This window comes from Etheostoma cragini, chromosome 2, assembly GCF_013103735.1.
Source record: "Etheostoma cragini isolate CJK2018 chromosome 2, CSU_Ecrag_1.0, whole genome shotgun sequence".
Lineage (NCBI taxonomy): Eukaryota > Metazoa > Chordata > Actinopteri > Perciformes > Percidae > Etheostoma > Etheostoma cragini.
Window position 1 is genome coordinate 18,694,794 of NC_048408.1, and position 17,292 is coordinate 18,712,085.

At 40.4% G+C, this 17,292-nt stretch overlaps 1 protein-coding gene across 5 annotated transcripts in view; it reads right to left on the reverse strand.

Annotated features, from left to right (window-relative positions):
- The window catches only part of sept9b (septin 9b), a 73,944-nt gene that overhangs the window by 41,561 nt on the left and 15,091 nt on the right, over positions 1-17,292 (reverse strand). For 4 of the 5 annotated variants that reach the window (XM_034896951.1, XM_034896958.1, XM_034896925.1 and 1 more), the window contains exon 2: positions 3,821-4,501. In XM_034896951.1, the coding sequence (XP_034752842.1) occupies positions 3,821-4,501 (681 nt within the window). Of the gene's footprint in view, positions 1-3,820; positions 4,502-12,024; positions 12,234-17,292 lie in introns of those variants that run through there. The other variant, XM_034896934.1, reaches the window with a different exon arrangement.

The window sequence follows — 17,292 nt, forward strand, 5'->3', positions numbered from 1 at the left end:
CTTCAAAATGTGAGCATTTGATGCTTTTTTGTCATATATGAGTAAGTAGTTAGTTGGTTGAATAAAACAATACATTTAAATACAGTACCTCTAGCTATTTGAAATGGTCAGCAGAATTAACCAACAAGTTAAATAGTTGTTAGTTGCGGCCCTATGTTAATATTTTTTCCCACAGCAACTAAGTTCCCACATATTAAAAACAAAACAAGTCTTCAGGTTAAACAAAGATTCTCAAATGTGAAAACTGGTCTGAAAACAGATATGACGTGCTATTTCTGACCACAGGTGGTCTTTACACTGAGATGTTAGATAGAATTCTTTCAGCAGTGTTTGATAGATTGAAGAACAGCAGGCTTGCCTGTCAAGATAATGTTCCTTGTCTGGCTGAACACAGCGGAGCAGAGTAGATACCAATCACAAAGAGTCTTGTGTCTGTAGCCTGAGGTGAACCCAATGTTCACGTTTGTCTTTGCCATTTTCCTTTAAAACGTCTAATCTCACTCATCACATCAATTTGAAGTCATAACCTGTTGATTCTTGACCTGCTTCTTCCAGCGCTTAAAACTATTTCAAAGTTTAACTAAATTAAATATTAAAGTTTATGGCTCACATTATACCTAATGTAAAATTATTGTACACATTTTATACATCTTTGTCAGTACAATTCAATTGAATTAACAATTATATATAATGGAAACATTGGGATATTGATTAAAATGCAAATGTTTTGGGCAATACCTCTAATACCTCTCTCAAACCATCCATAAAGGGATTCACATAATGTCTGATTGGGACAAACAAAAACTTAAATTTTTGATTAATCTGCCATTCATTTTCATCGATTTGCAGATACATTTTTGGGTTATGAAATGTAACAAAATACCTATCATAGTGTCCAAGGTCACGTCATCAAATGTCTTATTTCATTCAACCAAGTCTGAAACGCCAAATCATCACAAGAGGTGTGGTAACAGGCACCTGTTTGGCATGTGTGCTTGAAAAATGACGATTACTTGATTATGAAAATAGTTGTTCATTCATCTAGCAATTGATTAATCAACTGGTTTGTCTGTGTGTCTGGGAGAGACCTCTGTTGACTGAGGTCGTCATGCTATAAAACATGACGTATTTGCTCTTGCAGTTCACTTGTGTGTCCACAACCCTTTTCATGCTGACCTTTTAACATGAACATCCTAACATATCGCAGTCTTTGTGCTACTTTGATCAAACTACAGAGAGATCTTTGCTTGGAAGTTGACTGACTTAGCTCACATGACCCCAGAGAGAGGAAGCCCACTGCAGTGAGGTCAAGCAGCGGGGGAAGCAATCACACTGACGGAACACGGAAGGAAGCACAGCTTTGTGAGTGTGTGTGTGTTTGTGTGTGTGTGTGTGTGTGTGTGTGTGTGTGTGTGTGTGTGTGTGTGTGTGTGGGTGTGTGTGGGTGCGTGTGAGAGAGATGTATGGTGTGATATAATTTCCTCCCTGGAAAAACTGAATAGTCAGGAAAGCAGCTTATCTAATAGACTCCCAAAGAAACAGTTGCCGAGCCATATGGAAAAATAATAAAACAATGCTAAATAGTCTTTGCTTGTAGCGTTGCCAGAAGCTCTCCTATGTCTGTCTATATTCAAGTCACGGAAGACAATCAATAATAATCATTTAGCAAATTCTACATACCATAAAAACATGGTAATGTGTATTCATGCCTTGGATGTAACTTTGACAAAAGGTTTACATATTTATAATGTATTTAATATTTGAAATTAAAGTCATTTAAAATATTTGACTACAGTACTAGTGCTAAAAGTGTATTTCAGCTATCTTGTTAATTTGAGAGAAGAGAGCAAGGCCCTTTTTAGGGCCTCTCTCTGTGGACAAATAAGTGGCGACCACAATTATAATCTAGAAGGGAACCATGTAAATGTATAGTAATTTGAAGTAGAACCATTATGGAGTCCAACGTAAAGAATTGTGTAGTTCCCAGAGCGTGGGAAATCTGACTACAACACATCTGCCAAATGCAGTATTTCATCTTAAAATCATTATAAAAACCAAACCAGGAATTAATATTATTTTATTATGTAAATGTGCTGTCTTTATAAAGCGCTTTTCTAGTCTTAACGACTACCCAAAGCGCTTTTAGATAATACAGGATACATTCACCATTCACACACATTCATACACTGTGGCCGAGGCTGCCGTACAAGGTGCCACCTGCTCATCAGATAAACACTCACACACATTCACACTCCGATGCGTAGCATCGGGGAACAACTCGGGGTTCAGTGTCTTGCCCAAGGTCACTTCGACATGAGACTGCAGGGCCAGATTGAACCACCAACCTTCCAGTTGGTAGGCAACCGCTCTACCGCTGAGCCACAGCCGCCCCTACATTATGATAACATTGTGTCATCCAGAGCTAATTATAAAGTTAGGCGGTGGTTAAAAGTTATATGGGGAAACTGATTTATCTGTAACTGCTAGATATGTAAATAAGCAAATGTTTGGTAACAAGTTCATCATATCAACTTAAATGATATGTCAATGTTGTGTTCACAATTTGTTCGAGCTGTTCCCATTTGTGGGTTTCAAGTTTAATACAATGCCTTAAAACTTTATCTTTATTTTGTTTATATATTGTTAATGTGCTGTTAAAATGTGAGACAAACGACCAGGTATACTTAAACAGAATTACAGTTCTAAATTCCCTATATTCCCTATATATTAATGAGGACAGATTTGTTCCTTATGTCATGTATATTGTATGTTTTATCATGTCACAAGCTGCATTATGGAAAGTAACGTAACCCCTTGGGCTAAAATCTTTCCTCCTCTATTGCATAGTATTATAGTTTTACTTCTACTGTAAAACTGTACTACTTACCAGCATACTACTGTTGTGGTGCGGCCAAGGTTAGGCTTTCATCACATAACAAAAAACACGTCGGCTCCAATACTGTATTAAGAACAGACATGGAATACCACAAATACAGACATACAGTCTGCTTTTTTTTACTGACGGACAGGCCTCCAAGGACATAGTTACTTATAATACTGACAGACATGCAGACATCAGACTAATCAAAATGCTGCTCCTGTTACTGACTTTTTTCTTAGTGAGTGATTTGATACTCGGGTGGGTTAGTCTGCTACCTCAGTGTGAGAGAAGGAGCGGAAAGATATAAAGTAAAAAAAAACACATAAAACAAAATATAATCTAACGTAACCTTTTTTTTTTACCCAGTGAGGTTTGAACGTAAAATAACTCACAGCCTTTGTTTCGATTTCTTTTACACATACTTAAATGTTATTTGGTTTTATTTTAAGATAGCCCACTAAACTCACTTTAATCTCTTCCCACTGGTGACAGTGTCACACCAAACTGGTAAGCCTGTGTTAAAGAATTCAAACTGGCTGGTGAGCTAAATCCCAGCACCAAAGCACTGATTCAGCCTTTGCCCAACAAGCCAACAACCGTATGAGAGTCTATGAGATCCCAAAAAAATCATGTATGAACACACTGATGAATCGAGAGAGTAAAAAAATTAAATCACTTTGCCAGCTAGCATTCTACAAACATTTATCATCAACAACCAATATCTCAAAAAGTAGGCCACTAAATAGCGCAAAAACAACCAAGCTACAGCATGAAATGTATGACACTCGAGCTAGCTTTAGTAAACCCAAGTACAGTAAAAACTTATTTCACTCCTTCTTGTTTACGGTATATTGGCGCTGTATGTTTCTGTGTGACTGTCCACACAGAAAGTGAGGTATGGGTTGGAATGAGGGTCATTTTATTAATAAACAGACTTACTCTCAGGGTTGGGGGATTTTCGTCCATGATTAGGCGAGGAGCAACGGAAGGTGGTGACGATGGTGTTGTGGTGGGGGTTGGGGTGGTGTGGATGGTGCACTGGTGGGTGGTGGCCGTTGTTTTCTGGGGGAGCTCTGGTGATGCTGATATCAGGTTTACGGACATCTCCAGGACTAGGAGCTTCAAACTTGCGAGCGTGATTGTGCTCAGGGGTGCGGCTGGTGCCGTTGTTATTGTTGCCTTCAATGCGGCGTATCAATGGGGAATCAATAGGCGTCTTGGCAAAAGTGACCTCCCTCTTGTGGCTGATCTCAGGGGTCTTGGGGTGGCCCAGGACTTCAGGGCGCTTCAGGGCGCTGTTGGCCGCAAAGCGTGCAGAAAGAGGGCTGGTGACGTTATCCACCTGCTTGCTGGAAGAAGAGGAGATGTCGATGGAGAGTTCAGAACGACGTGACACAGGCTCAGGGGTCTTGGAGCCTCCTCCACCCATGATGGAACGGGGTTGGGTATAGTTGAGGTTGTTGTTGTTGGTGGCTGCCGCAGCGGCAGTGCCAAGGTCACGGTAATAGATGGTGGTGGGAGACATGGCGTTGCGGTGAGGGGAGTTGGTTGTCCGACGGGACCCGGGGGACAAGTGAGAGGAAGTGTCAACATCCTCCACCTCAAAGGACCTCTTCAGAGCTGCATGTAAGAGACAAACGCAATACATAAGTCATAGGTTCATAAGACTGTTGAGACTATTATTATGCATATACTATGTTAATTCACTTATCAGTTGATCGACAGAAAATTAATCAGCAACTATATATATCATGTAAATCTTTTTTTTTTTTTTTAAACAGAAATTTTAAATATTATCTGGCTCCAGCTTCTCCAGTATTAAGGATTTTCTTCTTCTATTTCTTTTGTGAATTGAAGAGCTGTGGCTTTTTGCATTATGGACTGACCAGTTTGGCTCAACAGATGTACATTGCCGGGATAAAGCCTGACACCAAAGCCGGATGTCCCTTACTTTCCACTATCTTTGCTATCTATTTTCCAAGGGCATTGTTGCTGCCTCCGGAGCTTAGCGGCTTAGGATGGTTGTGATTGGTTTAAAGAAATACAAAAAAGCAAGAGCCTTTTATCCCTATATCCCAGAATAGATAAGTGTGGCCAGACCATAGTGCTGGAGAATGGTCTGGCAATGCCAGACTATGGGCTGATTAATTGAAAAATATTATGGCCAATGAAAATTACTGTTACTTGTTGCTGTGCCACACCATAGCTGTGATTTAAAAAAGTAATGCACTATAACTAGATCAAACAAGTGGTAGAAGAAGTGTTAAGATGCTTTAATTACGTAAAACAGTACCAATTCAACAATGTTAATGTACTCAATTACAAGTAAATGTCCTTCATGAAAAAGCTTTCCAACACTGTGTATTGTAAGCTGGTCCGGCGACTGATACATTAAACTACAGCTGTCTGTAGTGGTTTGCAAATGACAATATTTCCAACTGTAGTCCACCAGTACATAAAACAGAACGCAACATATTAAATTCACGCTGGCTCTGTTAACCAAATTGAGTCAATATTTCCCTTACAAACCGTTTATGGGTCAAGATGGCTGTTTATAGAAAGTGGGAACAATATCATAAAATATCCATCAAAACATGTCATACTAATTAACTGAGCAGTAAACTAAGTGAATTGTTTTTTCAAAACACATTATGTAAATGATCCAAGTAGTAAAGCGCCTGAGGTTTGAGGGTGGGGAAGCTGCAGAGGCAATTTTGGTGACAACACAAAGGATACAGTATGCACTATGGCCATTAAGCCAAACTAATTTAATTGCATTGTATCCCTCATCACCAGCAACAGGATTTTCTTCACAACATGTAACAGTATAATGCACACAATCAGCCATGCATTATTCCCTGCCAAGCATTTAGGCAAAAAAGTCCCAAGACTCCCTGTTTATGAGCAACATGACACAGAGATAGAGGCACATCCTTCCCCTTGGTTAGTCGTGACGTGAGAAAATAGCTGCACTGTCCAAGACAAAGATACTGAGGATGGGATAACCCCCTGGGAAAAGTGCACTGGCTCAAAGTCAACTTGAATTTGACTCCCATCGTGGAGTTGCAGTGCCAAGCCAACAGCCAGGAGCTGGTATCATAATGACATGTTAGTAAGACCAGTCCACTCACGCACACCCTTAAGAACATCTCCTGTTTGCTGCAATTCAAAACGCAGTGCTGATTATTTGATCTGCTTGTGGCTTGTGGTGTGTCTGCGTGTGTATGTGTCTTTATGAAAGTACACGTAGTTTTGTTCAAAGTGCTTGTAAAAAACGAGCAAGTGTGCGTTACGGGAATGTACTGTATACATGTTTATTTTTAAGCAACTGCACCCACAGGGAGGGGACTGTGCCCCAGCCCCACTGCAGTCTATGTAAAGCCGAAACTCTGTCAGAGGATGCCGAGCTCAACACAATCACATCAAAGCTGTCTCCCCACACACGTCAGCCAGCACCACTAATCTAATTTACTGCTATAAGCTGCTTCATTCCAACATGGTGGACATTTGATACAATTTACCCCCTGACAAAAATTCAGGCCAGAGCCAAAGTATTATTCTTTTTCTATGAAAGTCAAACACACCAAGGATGTTCTTGTTCACCACGGGAATAAATGGATCCACACACAAGTCTTCGAGTTTATGGTGACGTGTGTTACAAATCTCCTTAGCCCACCACAACTCCCTGTACACCCTTTATCTAGACCATAAAGGTGCCGTAGGTAGGATTGTGAAGATCCAGGATTTAGCCAAAGAATTTGAACAAGGCTGTAAAGCTCAAGGTAGTTGTACAGGATCTACATTGTGTAGAAAGCATGACATGTACTTTAATAAGCGCAAGAAAGGTCTTAGAAACATATACCCACTTTTGTCACACTCCAATTGCTTTATTATTATTATGTTTTAAGTTCTGATGAGAACCAAGTTCATTTTTTATTAAGGCACCATAAAGCAGCTTTAAAATCTATCCTTTGATAGATATACATATAAAATAATTATACACAATAAACTGGCAATTTGTAAGTTGGTGTCCAAACCCATGTTGCCACTGGACTGTGTCCTTCTTACCGCTGTTTTCCTCTGTCTTGTGTTTTATGATTGCTGAGAGGGAGTCCAAGGCTGTGGCTATACTTTCAACTCTGGCCAGAGAATAAGTTGGTCTGCCAAAATTGGTCTGCAAATTTCACATGGAGCTGAAAAATTGTGATGCACCCTTTAAGACTGTATTGTGTAACAAGTGAGGCACCTATTATAACCTCCTCTGAGAGCCAAAACACTTTAGGGAACTGTGCACACTCTAACATCTTTTGACACTTGCTGTAGACTTTGGTTACATTTTAGAAGAGCTGTGAGAACTAAAGCTGAACATAGGAGGAGATATCAGGAACCATATTCACAAGTTTTGCCTAAATAAGAGAGCTGGGCTGAGACGTTTGCCAGTGACCTGTTAAATGATCTTAGAATAGATTCTGTTCTTTGCTGCTTTGTGATTATATTCCCACAGGCACGGGACCACAGCAGAGTATTTGAGTGCTTTCCTCTCAAGCCGTTTATTTGTATTTAGTGACCGTGCAGTCAAGTGTACATGATTTAAGAGCAGAGATGAATTTGAATCCTTTTGTGCTTTAATGTTTTCTGGAAATATAGAGAATAGAAACAGGCATTTAGGGCATCTCTCACTTAGATGATCACTAAACTTCTTTGTTTTTAAGGATCATGCTTCTTCCCACAGACTCTAGGGTCTTCTTTTTCAGCTGAGGAAAAGGGGCAAATATGTCTTTTACTTTGATCCAGGATATTTTGTGCATGCATATTGCATGTATAGGCTCATGCAGCATTAAGAAGGAAGGAGTTTGGGACTGACAGATGGATGAAGGAGTATCATTCCCAGTGAAACAGCATTCCCAGACTATGAGCTGGAAACGAGAGGTTGAGCCCACCTCAGAGGAACCTCATTAACAGCAGCCAGGAGTCCCGTCTCCCTACGTCCCACCACTACCTATCATGGCCCAGTGTCCGGTATCTCACAGCGTCTCATGTGGGAAGATAATGCAGTCCACACAATATAGTAAAGGATATTTGGCGGAACAAAAACAAAGATGGAGGCAGCTGTATCCTCACTGTCGTTCATGGTCATTTGTCCTAATACAGCCCAGGTGTTAGGCTAGGCTGCTCCTTTATCATCAGTGTCATCACTTTTCTCTCAAGGACACCCCGACCAATAAACACAAACATTCAGTATCATCTCAGCCCAGATGCAATAATAGGAGATAGTCGAGAGAGGGAGAAAAACAAACAGAGAGAGAGAGGAGGGAGAGGAAAGTGGAGATAGATAGGCACAGAGGTTGGAGGGTGAGAAATGGAGAAGTTAAAATAGGTCAATTGTGTTCTCTATCACTGATATTAGTTGGGACTGACAGCAGTCAACAAAGACGTACCTCACATTTTTGAGAGGGAAAACAGACAGAAAGCTCAGAAAAATTACACACCATGATATAATGATTAATAGAATGCTATCAATGTTATTCGGTCAACTTTGGTCAACTGCTGATGACATCTGTAAAATCTAAAATGAAGACCAGTAAACAATGTAAACTCAACATATTCTACATTTTCAGATGTATTAAATTACTTTAACAGCATGCTCACATACTTTTTATTTATTTTGATGATTTATGTCACGCTGCTGATTATGAATCTCTAAGCTTCATATATATGTATCACAATACAAGCCTCCCAGGAAAGTGATGAGTCCCTGAACTGCCGTTATGCTTTTAATGGGAAACAGATGTACAAAGTGTTGATTTTGCATTTACAGCAAGTAGCAGCAGGTCAGAAAACATCAGGTTTTTACTAGAACATTATAAACAGGGAAATAAAGGCCTTTATCAAAAAGAAGCTTGGTTCTATCTACTGATGATGTAAATAAAGATTTGTAGACCATAATGTGCGTAAACTGTACACTTACCTGGAAATCCACCTCCAAATCTCACGGCACGCAATTGGATAATACTACGATCAATCACAACAACGCACTGGGTGACGTATCAAGGGCCCCGTGCGCTTAGCTACCACCGGAGCTAATTGGTAGATTAAACTATCTTCATCTGTTTATTTCGCTTCTGGCCTGCCTATATCAGATACACCGCTGTCATTGGTGCAGCTCAGCTACAAAGGTATAGTTAATGAGCACCATTACTTGATGCCAAAGTAACTTGCTGAGCAAATTCAAATTGTGCTCTCGCGAGGACTCCCAAGGATTTCCAGGGTAATTATACACAGCATTGAACTCCTAATCGGTTTTGTCATTCTAGCCTCAGACAATAAGTTTAGTGCTCAAGGCTGTTACTCTGTCAAACACTGGTTATATAAAAGCAGTTTATGTACAGTGGAATTTATCGGATGTCAGTAGCTGCAGAATTCAAGTCGATGTGGTCAAACCAGGAAAAAACATCTAGTTTGACAAGACAAGGCCAAACAACGAACGATACAATTTCACACTGCGGTATTTTTGCTTGGTCAGACGAAACCTTAATGCTACACTGTCAAACACACACTTCCTTTTGCTGCCCATGGTATTGGGTTTACTAATGCTGACCAGCAGCAGTGTGTAAGATTTACTGTGTGGTTCCCTGCTGGTCTGGCCGACACCCTGTGACCATCACAAAATAATTCTGGGAGTGTTAGAGGTGTTAAGACATGTGATAGAAGAGGTAAGTTGGTGAAGGTCTTGGGTCAAAATCTTCTATTTTCTCAGAGGCAGTTTTACCACTTGTTGACGATTCCTGCACGCACATGCACGCACACACACACACACACACGAAAACACACACACACACACACAATTACAAAGTCGTTCAGGCAGCTTGCCTGGAGCTAAGCTTCAGGCTCTTTAGGCCTCAACCTTTGACATGGGAAGCCTTGTTCTGATAGAGCACTGGTTACCACTTCATAAAAAGATTGATTTACATTAGTGACCAGTGAGGGTATGAAGACGTTTTCAATAGAGTTTTAACAATGTTTGGAGAAAAAGCAAGTGTGGAGGAGAGAAACTGGTTGACAACAGGGACGGATGCAGAAACAATAAATTAATTGGGGTGACCTCAAAGCAGAAATCAAAATATTCACTAATGGTTCAGAGCTGTATTCTCCTCAGCTTTTGGGCCCAGATAGTGTGTACGTGCGTGCGTGCGTGTGAGCAGACACAGATTGACTTATAAACGATTCAGACGAACGGCCTGTATTGACTCAACTTTTACATAACTGGCCTGACAGTCATTTACTAGCAATGCCAACATGCTTTTTCTGCCACCCCCGTTTTAATATGCTTCTTAGAATGAACATGACCATTGGGACCTGTTAAAAAGGTATTGTATTTACGCACATAATCTGCTTGAACCAATAATAACAGACTGGACTCCCTGCAAGGTTTACAAATTGTACCACACACATGCACTCTCTCAATTTCAATGTACAATTTCCGGTTTGTGTCCACGTGCAACGTCAGAACAACAACATGGCACTTTTAAACAGATAATCAGCACAACATTTCTTGGAATGGACTCAAAGCTCAGTTAAGGTTGGCAAACATAGTGACTGCTATGTGAGTGTACGACACTACAAAAGTCTCTCTCAATATACAAATACGGGCTGATTCTGGGCTTATTCTCTGGTGAATTATATGTTTATATTCAGCAGAGACATTTCCTACTTTTTAGAAAATCATATTATTGTTTCAGTGTGTAGTTGTTATGGTGGTTTCTATCATCCATTTTCCATTACAGTCCCACACATAAGTCCATCCAAGAGGCACATTTACATCTTTGGTGTGCTCACCAATCACATTGCCTTTTCCTCTCTGTGCCTATTCTCTCCTCAGTATGAGATACAGCCCAGGGCATTTTGCTTTATTGCCTTTGAATGTGTGTGAATAAACTGTGAATAAAATAGTTAACATGAACTCCCTATCCACCTATAATATCCTATTTGTACAACAATGGTCTACCAGCATATTCTGTCAACAAAATATCCCAGTAAATGCCAGGGTACGCTTAAGATGAACTAGTTGGTATGATGTGTTGCACCACCAGAAGGTTTTTCTAATGATGATAACAGGTCAAACCAGATTATCTCCATAACCAGACCAAAACAGAGTTATCTGTTCTGTGGAGCCACTTAACATGATTAAGGTAATACTTCAGCTCTTGAAACTGCCACATTAAAACTTTAATCTGATTACTTTTGTCTGATTATCATAATCAGATGAAAGAGTACAGTCACAAGCAAAACAAGCACACGCAAGCTGACACACCCTCTTAAACTTGTCACTCAGACATAACACTGAGATGACAGGAACACCAATGAACTCACCAAATAAGCAAGAAGTCAATTGATTATTAAACGACTCCATGTGTATTTGGTTATTGGTCACAAGTTGTGCTACGAACTGATCAAACACTGATAGAAATGTGGCTTAAAGAGGTAAGAGTACATCCAGCAATTGGGATACTGAGCTTCTGCTCTCCGCATCAGTCCATGACATCACAGGGAGCATCAGGCCAAAGACCAGCTGGAGGGTCTGACCGGAGAAAGAACAGGAAAGAAGTGGGGAAGGAAGGCAGACAGAATAGTAGAGGAAGAGAGGACAAAGATAATTAATGCCAGTGCTACACTGACAAACAAAGAAGAGACACAGTTGTGAATGTTGTATGTGTATGAGGAGGTTAGACAGCTCTTAGTAATGACGTTTCATTGTCTCCCTCCTGGTGCTTTCAGCTGAAGGCTTTCCAGTGTTGGAATAGTGTGGTGTCAGTGCTGTGTTTGTTTCTATTATTGATGTAACTTGGGTATGATCAATAACAGACCATAGGCTAAAGGGACTTGGCTAGCATATGCTCACGACCCATTTATTTTCACACTATAACAAGTAGACATACACACACACACGCAAACACACACACACACACACACACACACACACACACACACACACACACACACACAATTATCCAGGCATTAATGTAATAATAGGCTACTATTTGCAGACATCTGAAATATAATGCTGCTTAGCATAAACTGGTAAGCCTGCACATTAAAACCTGAACATTAAAAGTGAAAGAAAAGCAGAAAAAAAAATTACAAACCTTCAAAATCTGAAATAATTCCCTCCAAGTGTGGATTGACCCCAGAATCAGACATTTTTCAGGCCTTAAAGTTTGACTAATTGAACTTTCTACCTGGCTACCTGTCAATCCTGAACAACTTCCAAAATAGAGTAAATGAGAAAACCAAGCTCCCTTAAAGGAGCAACTTATTTTCTTTGACTTCCCACTAACTTCTCTATATCGCTGCAGAGTGTGCGAAAAGTCAAGCCTCTTTCCTTCTTCTCCCCTGCCTGCAGCTAGAAACACACTCCTCCTTCCTCCCTCATGTCCTGTGTATGTGTGTGTTGTTCCCCTTCCCCCCACAAACACTCATGCATGTACGCGCAAGCATTCACGCGGAAAACAAACCCTGTCATTCCCGAGCCCCTTTTTGAGAAAACCCTGAGAGACTTCCTGGAGAAAGTTGACATTAGGGATATACAATGACGCCTCTGGGCAATCAGAGGGTGATTCGTGCACCAATTCGCCCTTAATGACATCGTATTATCAGGAACAACATGGGAATTTGAGTTTGGTAGATACAGTTGACAAGGTAATCTAGCCCTGCTGCACTTCTTTTGGGAGGGACACCGATGACAGGCCTGTTTTTGATGTGGAGGTGGGTAGGGATACCCTTCTTGTCCTTGAAGTTGCTGTGGCCAATTTAGAGATTGTTTCTTTCTGGGCGACAGCGAAATGCTGTTGAAAAGATGTTAATAAAATAATCCAAAAGTGATGAAATATCAAAGTTGGCCTTTCGTTTACTTAACCACATCCACTGTTTCCCTGTGGGACATGCTACAGTATTTCTTATCCATGATACTTCCACAGAAACAAATAGCAATCATATCGCTGTAATCACTGATTGGTCATGAGTGAGCAGCTTTTTACAGCTTCCTGTTTGGAGCCAGATGTGACAGCAAATTAGATTTGTGATGAATTTTCCCTGATTATAGGTAAAGGTTTTACCATTGGCACACCAATGGTTGGTTAAGGTCATTGCAATAAATGTAAAAGGTGGTCCACAATCACTGCTCAAAACTAAAACTAAAGCAAAGTTCACAGGAAGCTGGCATTTCTACCTCCAGGTAGCTCAGAGATTCCGTCACACATCAGAACTCAGATCAGAACCTTGGTGAACGCAAACAGGAACAGCACCAGTGCCTGACACCTTTATAGAAAATTAGTATTTAGGAGAATCCAATTTGAATGAAAAGCTCCATTCTAAGGGGCACTAATAGGATGCCAAGCCCGCCCAGTGACCTGTAACCCTAACACCTGAGAGGTCAATGTTAACACAGAATAACACTGTGTGTTTATGGTGCAGTCTGGTTATTTAATACAACTGCTCTCAAGGTGTCTTAGGATAGAGAACAGAGCATTGCACACACATAGTATGTGCATCTTAAATCCATCATGAAACGTAATTGGGTAGACTCTCTGTCTCCTGAGACACTAGTTGCCATATATTGTAAGAGTGCAAATAATATACAGTAAATCATACAGCCTGACAGCCTGTGGGCATTTATAGTTAATGTGTTTGTTTGTGTGTGCATGCATGTTTATGGTTAGTGCACATCAACACCCATGTGGAAATGCATCTGAATGTGCATGAAAATAAGTGAACTTTCACATACTGTTAACATACATAGAAGACCTATATTTACTGAATACCGTGTGTACAGTATATACTCTGTTATACGTGACAAAGTGTGTGGCTCTCAGTGTCCAAGTGGTCTGCACTGTCAACTATATGCCACAAGCCTCTGTAGTCAATTAAACATAAACACACGGTGTGTAAAACACACACCCCCCCTAACTAGTGTGTATTTATCTAAACATGGATACACACTCTGGGCTGGCTGTGAGACAAAGCTGAGCAACAGAATGAGGGAACTCTCCACAAAAACATCTGGAGAAGCGAGTGTTTGTGTGCCCGTTTGCACTCAGAGTTACATTATGTGAATATGTGCCTATGCGCGCTTGTGCACATATGGTTACTTGGCTGTAGATGCGCGTGTGTTTATCTGTGCCTCTGAAATAGCATTGTAAACACAAAGGCCTTTGCACATACTGTAGTAGGATTCATCAACAACCAAAACCACTCAGCCCTATTTCTCTGTGTTGCTGGGGGAGTTCTGCTTGTTTTGTTCCTTGTTAATAGCAACACATATGGGTGTGAAAGCGTTTAATCTACTTACAAATACGCACAGTGCTGTTTTCATTAGCGAGATCATCAGATTTTGTGATTCATGCTTAATTCATGCATTTGTGGGGTTTTTTTTGGCTTCAACTTTTAGTTGTACACATCTCTAACATGCAGAAACTTATCACACATGGATAAACACACACTACCCTTTACCTCAGATTCTAGATTTTGTTGCTGGGTCAGTTAAAGACAAACAGAGATTCAGCCCAACCACAAACATTTATTGGCAGGAAGTTGCACAAACCAACCTCTCTATTTGAGTGCTACTTCTGATTTCCCAAATGAGCTCATTTGTGCGGTTTCAGCATTTAACTAAATGACACCTTTTAAAGATGATCAATTTGAGCTGCATGTCCAAGAAGGAGGCAAAATTACACTTCTGAATATTGGTGGAATCTTCACACTTATTGTAGCAGAGCCTAAATAAAACGATGTCACTGCAGGAAAATTGTTAAATTAAATAGGGAAGTGAAACCGCTGCACAAATCCAAAGAAAGAACAAAGGCAAAACATAAGCATTAGCTAGTTTCAAGACAGAACAGTGAGATTGAGCTAGGCAGAGGGGTAGTACATTGAGAGTAGCCCATACAGCTTTGCTTTAACTCAATTCAGTCTATGCCACTACTCAGATACACATTTGTATTAATGTGACAGTTCTTTGGAACAAGTATTATCCTTGACTTCTTCGTAGTAAGCTTTTGAAATTGACCTAATAGCTGTATGGACAATTTATGCTGGCAGCAAAACCGCTGCAGTGGTTTTAAGACTTGGATGCTATTCACTGTGCAGGGAACTTTCACATTGAGCCCAAATATCATTTGTAACAGGGATCTATGGAGTCTGTGATATCTTGTTTCAAGCACACACCAAAGTATCACATGAAATTCAATCTGTACACAACTTGCAAACCTACAGGTAATGTCACTGTGAAGTTTAGAACGAGTACATTTGTTTTCCTGTCTGTTTGAATGTGATAAAAGTATAAATTAAGCCCTTCATACGTCTCTACATTTGCCTATAAAACTGTTTAATATGCATTATATATGTACAAATAATATAAATGTATAAATTATTTGTCTCAGGTGCAGCAAATTGTGAGCAAAACATATTTGTTCCATGGATTTTTTCTTCCACGGGGAAGAGTCACTTACCATACCAAAGTTCTAAATATCTATCTAAAATACTTGAAATTTAGAATGTCTAAAAAAAAAGTATCATTATTATTATTATTATTGTTGTTATTATGATATTGTGATTCTTTAAATTACATGTTTGTCAATTGTGGTGAGTAAAATGCTGGCCAGCTATCTTTGTTACTTTGGCAGTGGCTGATTTTTTCTTTGCAGCTTGCTGACCACAAATACATACGCTTGTAAACAATCATCATAATGAGCTTTAACTGAGGATCTATTTCTGCTATATCATCCATGTCTTGACCTGTGTTACCATCATGTTGAATCATTTCACCTGTCAGAAATCCTCCCTTTGGCAGACTGAAGGTGGGGCTTCCTGAACTCCCAGTGCTGGCTATTTTCATGGTCTCCCTCACTTATCATTGCTAAATAATAATCTGAAAAACAATATGAGGTGAGACACTGGGAGGGTAATGGGAGGAGGACTGCGGGGCGTTCACTCATAGAGGATATCCTGTACACTTCTTTTATGGAACATGGTGAGCTGGGATATTTCCTTCCCCTCCTTTAACTCTGGGTTCATACTGTATGTGTTTGTGAAAATAGGTGGGGATCAGAGCATGTGTGTTTTAGGGTGAGGATATACAGGGCCACAGAGCATATATACAGATATACAGAACACATCAGCACATCTTAAAACGTAGCTTCACATGCGAAAAGAGGGAACGACTCAAGCTCACACACCGTTAAAGTGCCATTAAATTAAAGGCCAATTCAAAAGTAACACTGAACATCATGTCTTGCCTTTTATGAATCCAAATAAGTCACTCACTGCACATGTGTACTGAACAGGTAGACCAAGAGAAACCAAAATAAGTCAAAAGTGGCTTTTAAAAGAAAGAATGCTGAATCACAAGTATGGGTATGGGGTCCTGGCCTTGACACCCTCATGTAAACAAATGCAAACCGATTTCAATCTACTTATTTCCCTAAAGAAGAGTATCAATATGTTGTTTGAAAAAATTATAAAAGGAGTTGTCCCCCTTGTAATCATCAACTCAAGCTACTGAATCTTTGCTTTTATTGTTGTCACTTTGATGCTAAACAGGCCACCCAATCTGTGTCTTTCTTCCTTATGCATTGGCAAAACATAAAGCAAAATGACACAACCATGCCTCTCTTTTGCAAACTGAATCCTTTGCTTTCCTTTCCCTTTGTTGTATTTTCACGGCAGTGTGTCACCAATTAGCAATTGTCAACATGGTGACCATATGAGACAGTCATGGCAGATGACATGTCATATTGAACGTATTATTTTAATCCTGAGCAGGTTCGGAAATGGGAAAGTAGGAGGCACTCTGGGTCGAGATGGAGGTGTTGCAAATGCGCCCACAATCATGAGGTTGAAAAAGTCATCTATGCACCACAGCATGTGCTCCTAAAGTTATCAAAACAAAGTCCGAAGGGATGAGGGGTGGGGTAGTAGGGTGGTGGCAACAGGTCCAAACAGAACAGCAGCACAGGTTGAAATCCAGGAAGTAGCTCAGCCCTTGCAGGACTTCCTTAACTGAGAGGAGTGAGGGGGAAGTGATGCCTAACATAACGCTCCACCACTTCATCTCTCAACCGCCCGGTCCTCGTCCCCCACTGGAGTGGTTCGGTCCTTGCTAAATTCCTCCACGTCTCATAAAAAGAAATCTCTCTGTCTGCAAAATATGAATCATCCACATGGAACATTTTACAGAACTTCACAGGGAGATGTGGCTGCACTGAAGAGGACAAAATGGCACTGCAACATTGCCATCAAGTGGTGAGAAAAATGGGTGTGCAGTGTGTCTGTGTACATCATACAGCTCGCTGAACTCAGCCACCTCATTAATGGTCGAATTAAACGCTAATTTGCAGAGTGTTGCTCAGCTTGATCTC